The sequence below is a fragment of the Dermochelys coriacea genome, chromosome 9 (assembly GCF_009764565.3).
Source record: "Dermochelys coriacea isolate rDerCor1 chromosome 9, rDerCor1.pri.v4, whole genome shotgun sequence".
NCBI classification, from domain to species: Eukaryota; Metazoa; Chordata; order Testudines; family Dermochelyidae; genus Dermochelys; species Dermochelys coriacea.
Window position 1 is genome coordinate 103,916,299 of NC_050076.1, and position 12,923 is coordinate 103,929,221.

The window sequence follows — 12,923 nt, forward strand, 5'->3', positions numbered from 1 at the left end:
AGAGGAAAGTGATCAGGAACAGTCAGCATGGATTCACCAAGGGCAAATCACGCCTGACTAACCTAATTGGCTCTGTGGATGAGGGGAAAGCAGTGGATGTGTTATTCCTTGACTTTAGCAAAGCTTTTGACACGGTCTCCCACAGTATTCTTGCCAGCAAGTTAAAGAAGTATGGGCTGGATGAATGGACTATAAGGTGGATAGAAAGCTGGCTAGATCGTCTGGCTCAATGGGTAGTGATCAATGGCTCCATGTCTAGTTGGCAGCCGGTATCAAGCGGAGTGCCCAAGGGTTGGTCCTGGGGCTAGTTTTATTCAATATCTTCATTAGTGATCTGGAGGATGGCATGGACTGCACCCTTAGGAAGTTTGCAGATGACACTAAGCTGGGAGGAGAGGTAGATACACTGGAGGGTAGGGATAGGATACAGAGGGCCCTAGACAAATTAGAAGATTGGGCCAAAAGAAATCTGATGAGGTTCAACAAGGATAAGTGCAGAGTCCTGTTTTTAGGACGGAAGAATCCCATGCACCGCTACAGACTAGGGACCGAATGGCTCGGCATCAGTTCTGCAGAAAAGGACCTAGGGGTTACAGTGGGATATGAGTCAACAGTGTGCCCTTGTTGCCAAGAAGACTAACGGCATTTTGGGCTGTATAACTAGGGGCATTGCCAGCAGATCGAGGGACATGATCGTTCCCCTCTATTTGACATTGGTGAGGCCTCATCTGGAGTACTGTGTCCAGTTTTGGGCCGCACACTACAAGAAGGATGTGGAAAAATTGGAAAGAGTCTAGCAGAGGGCAACGAAAATGATTAGGGGGCTGGAGCGCATGGCTTATGAGGAGAGGCTGAGGGAACTGGAATTGTTTAGTGTGCACAAGAGAAGAATGAGGGGGGATTTGATAGCTGCTTTCAACTACCTGAAAGGGGGTTCCAAAGAGGATGGATCTAGATTGTTCTCAGTGGTGGCAGATGACAGAACGAGGAGTAATGGTCTCAAGTTGCAGTGGGTAGGTTTTAGGTTGGATATTAGGAAAAACTTTTTCACTAGGAGGGTGGTGAAACACTGGAATGGGTTACCTAGGGAGGCGGTGGAATCTCCTTCCTTAGAGGGTTTCAAGGTCAGGCTTGACAAAGCCCTGGCTGGGATGATTTAGTTCGGGATTGGTCCTGCTTTGAGCAGAAGGCTGGACTAGATGACCTCCTGAGGTCCCTTCCAACCCTGATATTCTATGATTCCTTAAGTACCCAAGGATGAATTTCATCATGTCCCGCTCACTTGAATACATCCAACTTACCTAACTATTCTTTAATTTGTTCTTTCCCTACTTTGGCTTGCGTTCCTTCCCCCTTGTTGTTAATATTAATTGTGTTTAGTACCTGGTCACCATTAACCTTTTTAATGAAGACTGAATCAAAATAGGATTAAACACCTTAGCCTCCTTGATGTCATCAGTTATCCTTCCTCACTAAATAGAGGACCTACACTTTCCTTCATTTTTTTTCTTGCTTCGATGCATTTAAAGAATCTCTTGTTGCTTTTATGTCCCTTGCTAGGTGTGACTCATTTTTTGCTTTAGCCTTTGATTTTGTCCCTGCAGGCTTGTGCTATTTTTTTTTTTTTACTCCTCCTTAGCAATTTGTTCATGTTTCCAGTTTTTGTAGGATTCCTTTTGATTTTCAGATTATTAAAGAACTCCTGATGGAGCCTTACTAGTCTTCCCATCTTTCCTTTGCATTGGGATGGTTTGCAGTTGTGCCTTTAATATTGTCTACTTGAAAAACTGCCAGTTCTCCTGAGCTCCTTTTCCCTTAAGTTTTCTTCTCATGGGAGCTTACCTACCAGTTCTCGGAGTCTGTTAAAGGATTAGCTGACCTAGCTTTATTCTAGTTACCACGGGTAACAAGAACAGTGAAGGTGTGGTAGCATAGACCCCAGCATGGTCCAGTGACCCACATACATTCACAGAGACCTCAGTGGGCATGTACGTGGGTAGCTAGCTTGCACCAACACCTGCACTGCCACATGCTCGCTACCGCAGCGGCTTATGCTGGCGAGATTAAAGCTCATGCAGATATACTTACCTGTGGTGACAGACAACACACTTTAATCTACAGTGCAGAAGCCCCGCAGCCTGAAGGTGAGGGCAAGGAAGTGTGGACTGGGCAGTGAAAGCCAGCGATGGGCAGAGAGTGGTGGAGCGAATACAGGTATGGAATGAATGAGGGTGAATCAGTCTGTGGTGGGGAAGGAGAGGGGGCGAGTGACCAGCAAGTGGGATTAGCAAGGGCCCAGTAAGGGGGGTGAGACTTGGCTCGTAGGTTTCAAACTCAAGTCATTTGTGCTACACCCAGGGAAGAAGCTGGAGGGAGCTTCGGTCTTATGGCATCAGGCGCCAGAGAAGGGCCAGCCTGGGAGACTTGGCTGATGTGGGGCTGAGAGGAAACCACATCCTCTGTTAGAATGTGCCCTGGACATTTCACTCCCTGAAAACGGGCCTGTGGCTGAAAGGAGCTGTTGTGTCTTCTGTGAAGGCTGGAAAATCTAAGCGGGGAGAGCAGAGACAGAGCTGCTGCAGGCATTCCCTGCACAAATCCACCCGAGGCAGCATCCCAACGAGCAGGCAAAGCCTTCCCCTTTCACCCTCCGGGGCTGGAGTCCTGTTGGAAATACCCATGAGCAAACTGGCTGGGGCGGCGAGGCAGCCAAAGGTCCTGTGCTAAGAGCAGGAGCTGATCCAGCTGCTACTCTGTATTCTGATCAAGTCTCTCATCATGTAATTAAAAACTGGACGCTTTCTGGGGCATGGATTGTCATTTTCTATGTTTGTACAGCATCTGGCATGCTGGGCACTCAGTCTCTTGGCCTCTAGACACTACTGTAGTATAGCTGTTAAATAATAATATTCACATGACATATATCTACCCCAGGGAGAAAGATTATGGCCAAATTCTGATCTCTATTATCCCATGTAAATCCCTAGTGACTCTTAGTAACTTCAGTGGAGTTACTCTGGATTTACACCAATGTCACGGTTCAGAATTTGGCCGTTAAAGTTGAACATGCAACGCGAACCATGGTATTTCCTGTCTTGTGCAGCTATAACATTCTTTTACTGTTGTTTTTGTGTAATAATTCTGTGTAACCAAACATATGGGAGAAACAAACGTGTGCAGTTCCCGATGCCCATGAGAAATTAGTGAATTAAACCATGATGCTGTGCACAACCCCTAACCAAGACACTTGTGATGCTGCTGTAATCTGCCTTCTTCTCCGCCCTGCCCTTCCCTTCCCTACTGTTTCTTACTTCCATCTACTGCATCCCCGTCTAAAATGAGTCCCTGATCCTGCAAATGGCCTACATGGACTCAGGGGTTCTCTTGCACAGATCCACTGCTCTGGGGCAGGAACCTTCGTATGTGCTCTGGGAAGTGTCTCACGTACTTGAGTGCTGAAAAATCAGACCCCCTGGCTCCATTCCACTGGTATGCCATGAGAGCTCAGCTGTACTTACCTAGATCCAGAGACTGGATTTTTTGGTGGCACACTGGGGAGAAGGTTTTTTTGTTTTGTTTCTTTAATCCTATTTTCATAAAGTTTAGCACATTCCAGGCAGTTGCTGAGAATTACTGAACAGGGAGGAGCCAGTGCTCCTCTGTTACATAATGATTATTTTTATAACAGAGGACTAGATGTTTTCTCACTAAAACAAAGTCCTGTTTGTGTTGCTTAGTAGTGACTGGTTACTATGATCTCATGTCTGAGCTAACTGGGCTCCTTGGGTAGTTGACTGCTTTCTGGGCCCTTTTAGGATATGTGGCATATATACCAGTGGTGCTGCTGGAGTCCACGAAGGATGAGTCCCAGGTTCCCCTTACACCCTGTATTGTTAGCTGCCCCACTTTCTCTTCTGGATGCTTACAGCCACATTCTGTACTGCACTTTTCAGGAGATAACGCACATATGCCATGGCCCAGGAAGGTGCAGTGGGGTCCGGGGAGGGAAGGTGGGTTTAAGAACATGAGAACAGCCATACTGGGTCAGACCAAAGGTGCCCCAGAGGAATGAATGGAACAGGTAATCATCAAGTGATCCATCCCCTGTCACTCATTCCCAGCTTCTGGCAAACATCCTGACACCATCCCTGCCCATCCTGACTAATAGCCATTGATTGACCTATTCTCCATGAATTTATCTAGTTCTTTTTTGAAGTTATAGTCTTGGCCTTCACAACATCCTTTGGCAAGGAGTTCCACAGGTTGACTGTGCATTGTGTGAAGAAATACTTCCTTTTGTTTGTTTTAAACCTGCTGCCCATTAATTTTATTTGGTGGCCCCTAGTTCTTGTGTTTATGAGAAGGAGTAAATAACACTTCCTTATTTACTTTCTCCACACCAGTCATGATTTTATAGACCTCTATCATATCCCCCCTTAGTTGTCTCTTTTCCAAGGTGAAAAGTCCAAGTCTTATTAATCTGTCCTCATACGGAAGCCGTTCCATACCCATAATCATTTTTGTTGCCCTTTTCTGAACCTTTTCCAATTCCAATATATCTTTTTTTGAAATGGGGCGACCACATCTGCACGCAGTATTCAAGATGTGGGCGTACCATGGATTTATATAGAGGCAGCTCACATAGAGGCCACTTCTGTACCTTCTAGATGCTGGGCTGCTCGGAGGGCTGACTTGGGTCCTAGCATACAGTACCGCCCCCCTGCAGGCTGCGTGAATTCATGGCATTTCCCAGGCCAGTGGGCTGCCGCCAGAGCAGGAGATCAGAACATGTCCCACCCAACATCCTCCGATCCTGAAGGATGCCCAGGAGAATGGAGTACGGCAGCCTTCAGCAGCCCTGCACCGGGAGAACTCTGCTGCTCTAGTACAAAAGGGCTTTTTCCTGCTTCTTAAAAACTTCCCGAATGAGCTGCTCTCAGAGCCATGCAGGGTGGCCGTATGGGGGCAACAGTGAAAGCATGTTCCTGTGGCTGTGTGATGCTGCAGAGCAGAGCCTGGGGAAAATCGCTATCTGTGTAATTCCTCATGCCTCTTCCCTGGGAGGGGGAGACTTGCCACATGGGTCTGCAGTATGGGAGTGAGCTTTGTTTCTCTTTGGTTGATATCTCCAGCTGTCATTGACTGGGAAGGACGGAGAGCACCTCTTTCCTGGTGCCTTGTGTAGGTCTTTCTTTGGCTCCTGCGCAGTCTGTCTCTCACTACAGCTTCTATGAGTCCCTGGATGGTTCCAGCCCTTGCTGGCCACCTCTCCCACTCATTCCCTTTTATTGAACACGCTGACGTGACTATCAGACATCTCCGTCCCCAGATTCACAACCTAAAGGCAGAGGTGAAAGTAAGCCGGTCTGGTCCGGTCCGGCATACCGGTAAGAAAGCCAGGACATAGCCGACCATACTGGCATCGCTGCTGTTGAGGGTGGGGGGGGTGCAAAAGGGGCAGCTGCCCCAGGGCCTGGCAATTGTCGCTGGAGCCGCGGGCAGCATGGGCCAGGCAGTGCTGAAGGGATGGCTGGGGGAGTCTGGCCCCAGCCCCGCCCCTTCTGCCTGAGGCCCCGCCTCTTCCAGGGACCCAGAGCCACCCCCATACCTTGCCCAGGACCCTGGCTGCCCTGCATACCGGGAGCAGCAGGCTGGAGTAGCCTGGACACGGGCTGTGGAAGGAAGGCCACGCAGCAGGCAGCCGAGAGGCAGGCTTGGAAGCAACGCATTGCCTCTCATTGGCTGGGGGCTCTGTAGCAGAAGCAGGAGGATACCGGGCGGCAGCCAGGAAGCAGGACGTGGGGGTGGTGGGAGGCTGGTCTGGATGGGCCCCAGTGAGACATGGTGGTTACCCTGACACAGTTCTACTGCAGTGCCCCTCGGGGCTGAATTCAGAACGACTGGTGCTGTTTGCATTGGAACTGTCAGTCATTTGTGTCTGGGGCATTCACACCTTCTGATTTCCTTCCAGTCCCAGGAAATGAATCATCTGTTACTTACTAGAGATGCTTAAGTGTTTGTAGGACCCTTGGAGGGCTAGCACCCCAAGAGCCTAGTGTGGGGGGCAGGGGAAACCATGTCCAGCATGTGCCACTGAGCTCCTAGTACATGTTAGTTCCTTGTAGACGTCTGGTAGCCTGCAGAAGCACTGCATTCACAGCGACAGCCCGCAGTGGAGTTAGTGGTGTATAGCATAGGATGGCTGTTCTGTTGGAGACAGAGGAATCCCGTACCAGTTATCAAGGCAGAAGTTTATCTGCACCAGGTCTCACAGCCATTAAACTTGAAGGGAATGCAGAGAGAATGGAGGTCTGTCTGTGTTTCACTGGGCAGGGCCCTCTCAATTGTTCAGTTTGGATTCCCCACGTCTATGGATGTTTCTCATATTGTTTTGCAGATATTCAGGAGTTCTATAGGCTGAGCTTACTTTCTGCACACCCGCAGCATCAGATCCCAGATCCAGCCTCCGGTACAACTAAGAATGAGCATGATGCTGGAGAGCTGGGCTCCCCTGGTAGCCCTGGAGATCTCCAACATATTCTGGAGGTAAGAAGGGTGACTCCCCCTTTCTGTGCTATGCTGCATGAAAACCCCAATTCTCCCCACTTTGTCCCACCTCAGTTACATAGATACCAGTCAATTGAGGGGAAAAAGAAGATTCTCTGGGCAAACTAACAAACCTGTAACAGTGCAGCAAATGGGTTTGTCCCCTCGATACAGGCCGATAAGCTATTTTCAACACAGGCATGGGGTAGTGGATGCTGACACTTTACATTCTTAACCCATCCTCACTGTGGTGTCTGAGCACCTTCCAGTAACGCATCAAGCGATGTGAGTAGCATCTGTTGTGTGTAGCTTGTCCTCTCTCCCATCCTCTCCTCACCTTGCACATGACATGGAAGATTTGGGATGGTGGGAATTCATTTCATAGTCTTGGGTCAGCTCACGAGGAAGCTCTGTCTCCTGCACGGACAACATTTATCCTGACGGTAGAAAGTTCCATTGTGCCGGGGCGTGCAGCTGTGGACCACAGGCCTCATCCGGGTGCATCAGGCAATCTTTTAGATGTGCTTCTGGGCCCTGGCCAGTGAGTGCATTGAAGATGGGGACCGGAACCTTTGAACTCAACTCTGTATTTATTGAGAAGCAGGTACACAGAGCAGAGGACAAGTGTGATGTGCTCAGGGTAGCCCATGTCACTGAGGAGTCATGCTGTGGCATTCTGTACTAGCCTGACTTTCTCCAGGGTTGAGGGCCTCATGCCCAAGTATATTGCATTGCTGTAATCCAGACTGCAGGTGAGCAAGATGTGTCTAACAGCAGCCAGGTGGTTGTTCACCAGGATGGAATGGAACCTCCTAGCCAGCTGCAGATGGCAGAAAGCATTACTTACAGATGCTGCTGAGAGACCCTGTGGAGGTAGCAGTGTGGTCATATGGGGTGAACGACAGATAGAGGTGTGTTTCACCTTTATATGCTGGCACCTGAGTCCAGTTCACCTGCCATCTCCATGTAGGTGTTGACTAGGATCAGAGAGAACTTACCCTGTTGGGACTCCAGGGTCTGGCTGTCAGCAGTGGAACTCTTTCCTAGGATACAGGGAAGGATAGGTTCAAGGGCCTTCCCCTCCATTCATCCCCTAAAGCCTAACATTACTGGATGGTAATTCACGCTACTGTCTTGGCAAGAACAAGTGTTCAGGGCGGAAAGAGCAAAGATGGGAGGCTTTTCTGGTCCCTGGGTTATGGGTGCTTGACTTTCTCTCTCCCTCCCTCAGCAATCCCATGCAGGGATACTGAACTGATAGCTTCAACATCAAGTGCCAATATAACCTAGTTCCCAAGCTAGCCTCTGGTCTATCCATTCATCTTGCCTCGCAGCCAATAGCTAAATACAAGTACAAAAATGAAAATCATCGGCCATAAACCCAGCCCTTGCACTCACTACCCACTGGTATTTACTCCACTGTTGGCTACAAAGGTGGACAGAGCAGATGTCCTAAAAAGCTGCCTAACTTCGGATTCAGAAGGCTGCAAATGGGAATAAATACCTAGATTCATAGAGTTTAAGCCCAGGTGGGACCATTAAACCTGCTAGTCTGTATATTACAGACTATTAAATTTCACCGAGTAACCTCTGTGTTGAGCCCAGTAACTTGTCTGGCTAAAGCATAACATCCCAAAAGGTATAGAGTATTTATTTGAAGACATCTGAGGCATCACTTCCCTTAACAGTTTGTTCAAATGGTTAATCACCGTCACTATTAAAAATGTGTCCCATATTTCTAATTTGAACTTGTCTGGCTTCAGCTTCCCAACACTGGTTCTTGTTCTTTCTTTCTCTGCTAGATTAAAGAGCCCCTTAGCACCCCATATTTGCTCCCTGTCACAGCTTGCCTAAGCCAGTAGGGCATCTTGCAAAGAGAGCTCACCTTCATCTTATAGCAATAAATTCATACTTAACTCAAGATGGCCAGCTGGGCTTTAAATTGCATCATATTATAAAATAGGTTCAGCCAACAAGGTGCAGCCAGAGTTAGGCCCCTGATCAATTTGGGTTTCTTTGGTTAAGACTCTGGAAACCCTTCCTGTCCTTCCCAGCTGTAGCCAGACCTTTGATTTTGTCTGATTGGCTTCTGCCGGCTCCAGCAGCTGGGTGGCCACTCTAGGCAGTTCTTTGAAGTCTAAACTTGCTGCTCTTGTTCTCCAAAAGGACACCTTCTTAGGCTGGGGTGTGCAAAAACTAGGGCCTCCGGTGGGGGTCAAAATGCCTTGGACACCCAGTCACACATCCCACTGTAAACAAATCATCTCTCTGTTTTCTTTTTGATGGGCTTGTTAAATCTCATTGTTGGGCATTTTCTCCAGCCCTCGAATCATTTTTGTGGATCTTTTCTGCACCCTCTCTAAGAAGGTGTGGACACCAGAAATGTACACAGTATTCCAGTAGTGGTCTCACCAGTACCATGTACAGAGGTAAAATCTCCTCCCCCTTTTCCAGATTCAAACTCTGGAGCCCAGGACTCTGAGCGAGAGATCCCAGCCACCCATCCATTCACCCCCAAGAGTTCATTACTGTGGATTATGCTTCTCAACCTGCCATAGCCTAAATATGGGACACAATGTGTGACAGACACAAAATTAGGGACACAAAAAATTTAATCATACTGAAAACATAAAATGTTGCAGGAATCCTTCCCTTAATTAAATAACTCTTTCTACGACTTTAATGATTTAAGGATCAAAATCTTTTAGCTTAATGATTCTGCATTTCAGATTTACATAATTTTCAATTATGCCAGTGAGGGAACTCCAGATCAGTATGGAGTATAGAGAACTTCAGGGCTAAAAGAAGTGATGTCCCTTTAAATGAACTACACTTGAGAGTAGAAAGGATAGATAGCAATGCAAAGGAACTGTAGTGGACACAGGAATGCTTTAACTCTCTGTGGGGTATTTTCTAGAGCAGCATTTCTCAACCTTTTCAGGTTGGCAACCCCTTATTTCAAGTCAAACATTTCTGTAGCCCCTCCATTTTCTTTGTGAGTAAGCGTAGAACATGTATCGATACTAAGCCCAACTCATTTATTTGTGTATGTGTTTCAAGAGACTGACAGAGAATACATAATCTTGAAACAGAAGGGTGTGCAAAATGTTCCCTGCTTTAGTTTGTAAAAAAAAGTTAATGCCTCAGACACACCCTCCCCAACTGCCTTTAGTGACATCTGTGAGGGTCAGGACTAAAGCAGCAAATCATGGATTTTTTTGCTTTGAGGGCTGAACTGAAAAATCTGAAAAAAAAAAAAATGTGGTTGGTTCAAACCAAAACTGAATTTTGTTGGGCTTTTTTTCACCAAAACAAACCTCTCCCTCTGCCACAAAAATATTTTGGGTAAAAAATTTTCAGGTGTGTTTCATCTGTTTTTTTTAAATTAACTAAATTTTAAAATGAAACACTGTTTTGAAACAAAAAGTTGACAAATTTCATTTTGAAATAATAAAATGATTTTCAGGTTTTTTTTAATCTGAAACTATTTGCTGAATTCTACCTGAAGTCATGACTAATTTTGGTGCCCTGAGAAATGCATTTTTCAGCAAATTTGCCATTCACTGAAATTTTTTTGACCAGGTCTAGTTGTGACCCTGTGATTGAGAAATGCTGCTTCAGAGACCCTTTAGATCTTTTTTCAGAGTAGCAGCCGTGTTAGTCTGTATTCGCAAAAAGAAAAGGAGTACTTGTGGCACCTTAGAGACTAACAAATTTATTAGAGCATAAGCTTTCGTGAGCTACAGCTCACTTCATCGGATGCATTTGGTCAAATGCATCCGATGAAGTGAGCTGTAGCTCACGAAAGCTTATGCTCTAATAAATTTGTTAGTCTCTAAGGTGCCACAAGTACTCCTTTTCCTTTAGATCTTAGCAGCCTTACACTTGGTCAGCAGCTGGACTGTGTGGGGTACCAGCAGCTGGGAATGAGCCAATCCACCTAGCTCTGAGGAGCTTTGATAATCAGCAAAGGCATGTGGAAACAAATGGGAAAGCTAAACCAGGCCTGGACCAGTAGAGTAGGAGGAATGTTTACAATAGCATCTTAGCTGGCCTCAAATGCTTGCTCGAGTGATAAGACCACAAGACCTGTTACACTCCACTAAGTTGGACTTCCTCAGATAGGCAGGATTGTAAACATTCTCGGTTGAGTGTTTGAAGGGAAGGGACAGCTGCATGTACTTTCATTAAGTAGTTGTGTTGTACGGGTAGCAGGGCTGGAGAATGGGATAGCAGAGATCTTTTAATGTCCCCTTATATCTGCCCATCTTCAGCCCTCAGTTCTCTCCCATCCTGCTCTGCTTCTCATTTTCCAAAAGCTTAAAATCTCTCCTGCAACTCATGCTTTGTTTCCTCAAACATATGTTTGCTTTATGTTTGAAGTATCCTTACTATTAAAGAGTTAAGTGCTGGCAAACAAAACCAAACAGTGGCTCCTGCCCAGCCTAGCAGAGAGTAGGGGGACTTCCTGTAGCCGCTGAGGAATCCCCCCTTCCTATGGAGCCTGTGTCCACTGTTCTGCACTGAAGACTCCAATAGACAGTAAAGAGTTAATCCTTGCTACGGTCTGAATCTCATCACGGTGGAATATGACCTCCAAGGGACCATTCCGCCCTGCGTTTCCAAGAGTCTATAAATGCACGAGGTAGTTCATCTGTCCTTGAGGAGAGTTAATTTTAAACCTATTCAAAACTTGGCCACCAGGGTGCAGAAAAGGCACCTTCCTCTCCAGCAGCGCTCCGAAGCCAGAGGGTGTTTTCCTGGGAAGCGAGATGCTGTGATGCCAGCAGGCTGTGCCAGGCCTGTCAGCCTGCCCCGTTATATGGCCCCAGGCTGGGACAACGTGTAGGAAGCCAGTTCCCAGTGTAATCCTCTTTGGGAAGGAGGAAGGCTGGCCTTTTGGCTACAGTTACTGCATATATGTACAGCACCTGTCACAGTGGGGCTAGAATACAAATCACAGAGAGCAGTAATCCCTCCCCCAAGAGCTGTGCTCTGCTCTTCCAGTCAGGAGCCCTAGGTGTGAGCACCAGCCTCTTGCCTGTCCCCCCAGACTGGCTAGGCTTGTGGGAGGGTAGAGCAGCCAGTCAGAGCTGCTTTTCCTCACTTGATAGTAGGCACCTTCACTCCTGCCTGCAGGCTCCTGCGTCACTCTCTCCTCTATCCAGGGAACCTGGGTCTCTCATGCTGGTGGAGACAGGCTGAGTTTCCAGTCGTCCTTTTCCCAAGTGCAACAGCCTGTACTCTGTGAGCTGTGCTTCCTGGCCCCACTCCATGCCTTCCTGTTCCCCATCTCTGTGCATACAGCCTTCTCTCTGGCTTGCAGAGGCAGATATGCTGAGCCCATGGCCTGCACAGCAAACACAGAAGGAGTAGCCTCCTGAGCTTATTAAGGGAGACCTGAGGGTTTTGTCTCACTGGCGAGGTGTGTGGAAGAGATATTGAGTAGGTCTGTAGCAATCCTAGTGTGTCACTGAACTCAGTGGAGAATAGTCCCTTTTGTGCAGGTTTCAGGGGCCTATAGCACAGTCTCTGGCACTCATTTGGATGGGCAGTTTCTCCCTTTCCGTGCGAATGAGGCTCCGCCTAACACCAATTCCTCAAGTTCAGGACAGCAGTAACCTGGGTATTTGTGTATTGGCAGTGGACAGAGCCCCACGGGGGATGTCTCTGGGACACAGAACCCCAGGGATCCCGGTGTAGCATCTCTCACTGAGAGATTAGCACTGGGCTGCTGGCACTGGACTGTCAGTGTCGCGGGGGGGGAGAGGGGGGCATGGTTCTGTAGGAATACAAGGGCATGAGAAGGAAGTGTCTGAAACTGAACCGTGCCAAAGCCACAAGCTTCTACTCTGGTGAGCAGCATAGAATTGCATTCTCTCAGCCAAAGGTTTCAGAGTAGCAGCCGTGTTAGCCTGTATTTGCAAAAAGAAAAGGAGGACTTGTGGCACCTAGAGACTGACAAATTTATTTGAGCGTAAGCTTTCGTGAGCTACAGCCCACTTCATCGGATGCACTCAGAGCTCCTTTTCTCTCAGCCAAAGGGGTACCCTAGTTTGTGGTGCACTTCTCAACCAGTCCAGCAGGGGGCAATAGTGCGCAGACATAAGCCTGCCAGCCCTGGCACTGGGACCAGAAGAGAGCCTAGAAAGGATCCTCTTACATGCCTGCAAGGGACCAGTGAATTCTCACCAGCAGCATGGGCACAACCACGGGGGGGATGGGGACGTGGCCCCTTCTAGCAACCTCACCCTCAGTGGCTGTAGGATTAGTGCAGCCCCACCCCTGGTTCCTCTCCACCAACTACTTTTTGGCTGTGGTAACACCGCTGACAAGCAAGGCGCACTTCCGTCGGCCTGGCTCACTCAGCTAAGAGA

General features: G+C 47.8%; 1 protein-coding gene across 4 annotated transcripts in view; it reads left to right on the top strand.

Moving 5' to 3' along the window:
• DLG3 (discs large MAGUK scaffold protein 3) overlaps positions 1-12,923 on the top strand; it is a 185,115-nt gene that overhangs the window by 16,102 nt on the left and 156,090 nt on the right. For 2 of the 4 annotated variants that reach the window (XM_038415195.2, XM_038415196.2), the window contains exons 3-4: positions 2,122-2,214; positions 6,398-6,546. In XM_038415195.2, coding sequence (XP_038271123.1) covers positions 2,122-2,214; positions 6,398-6,546 — 242 coding nt within the window. The remainder of the gene's footprint in view (positions 1-2,121; positions 2,215-6,397; positions 6,547-12,923) is intronic. The other 2 variants (XM_038415197.2, XM_043492954.1) reach the window with 1 other exon arrangement.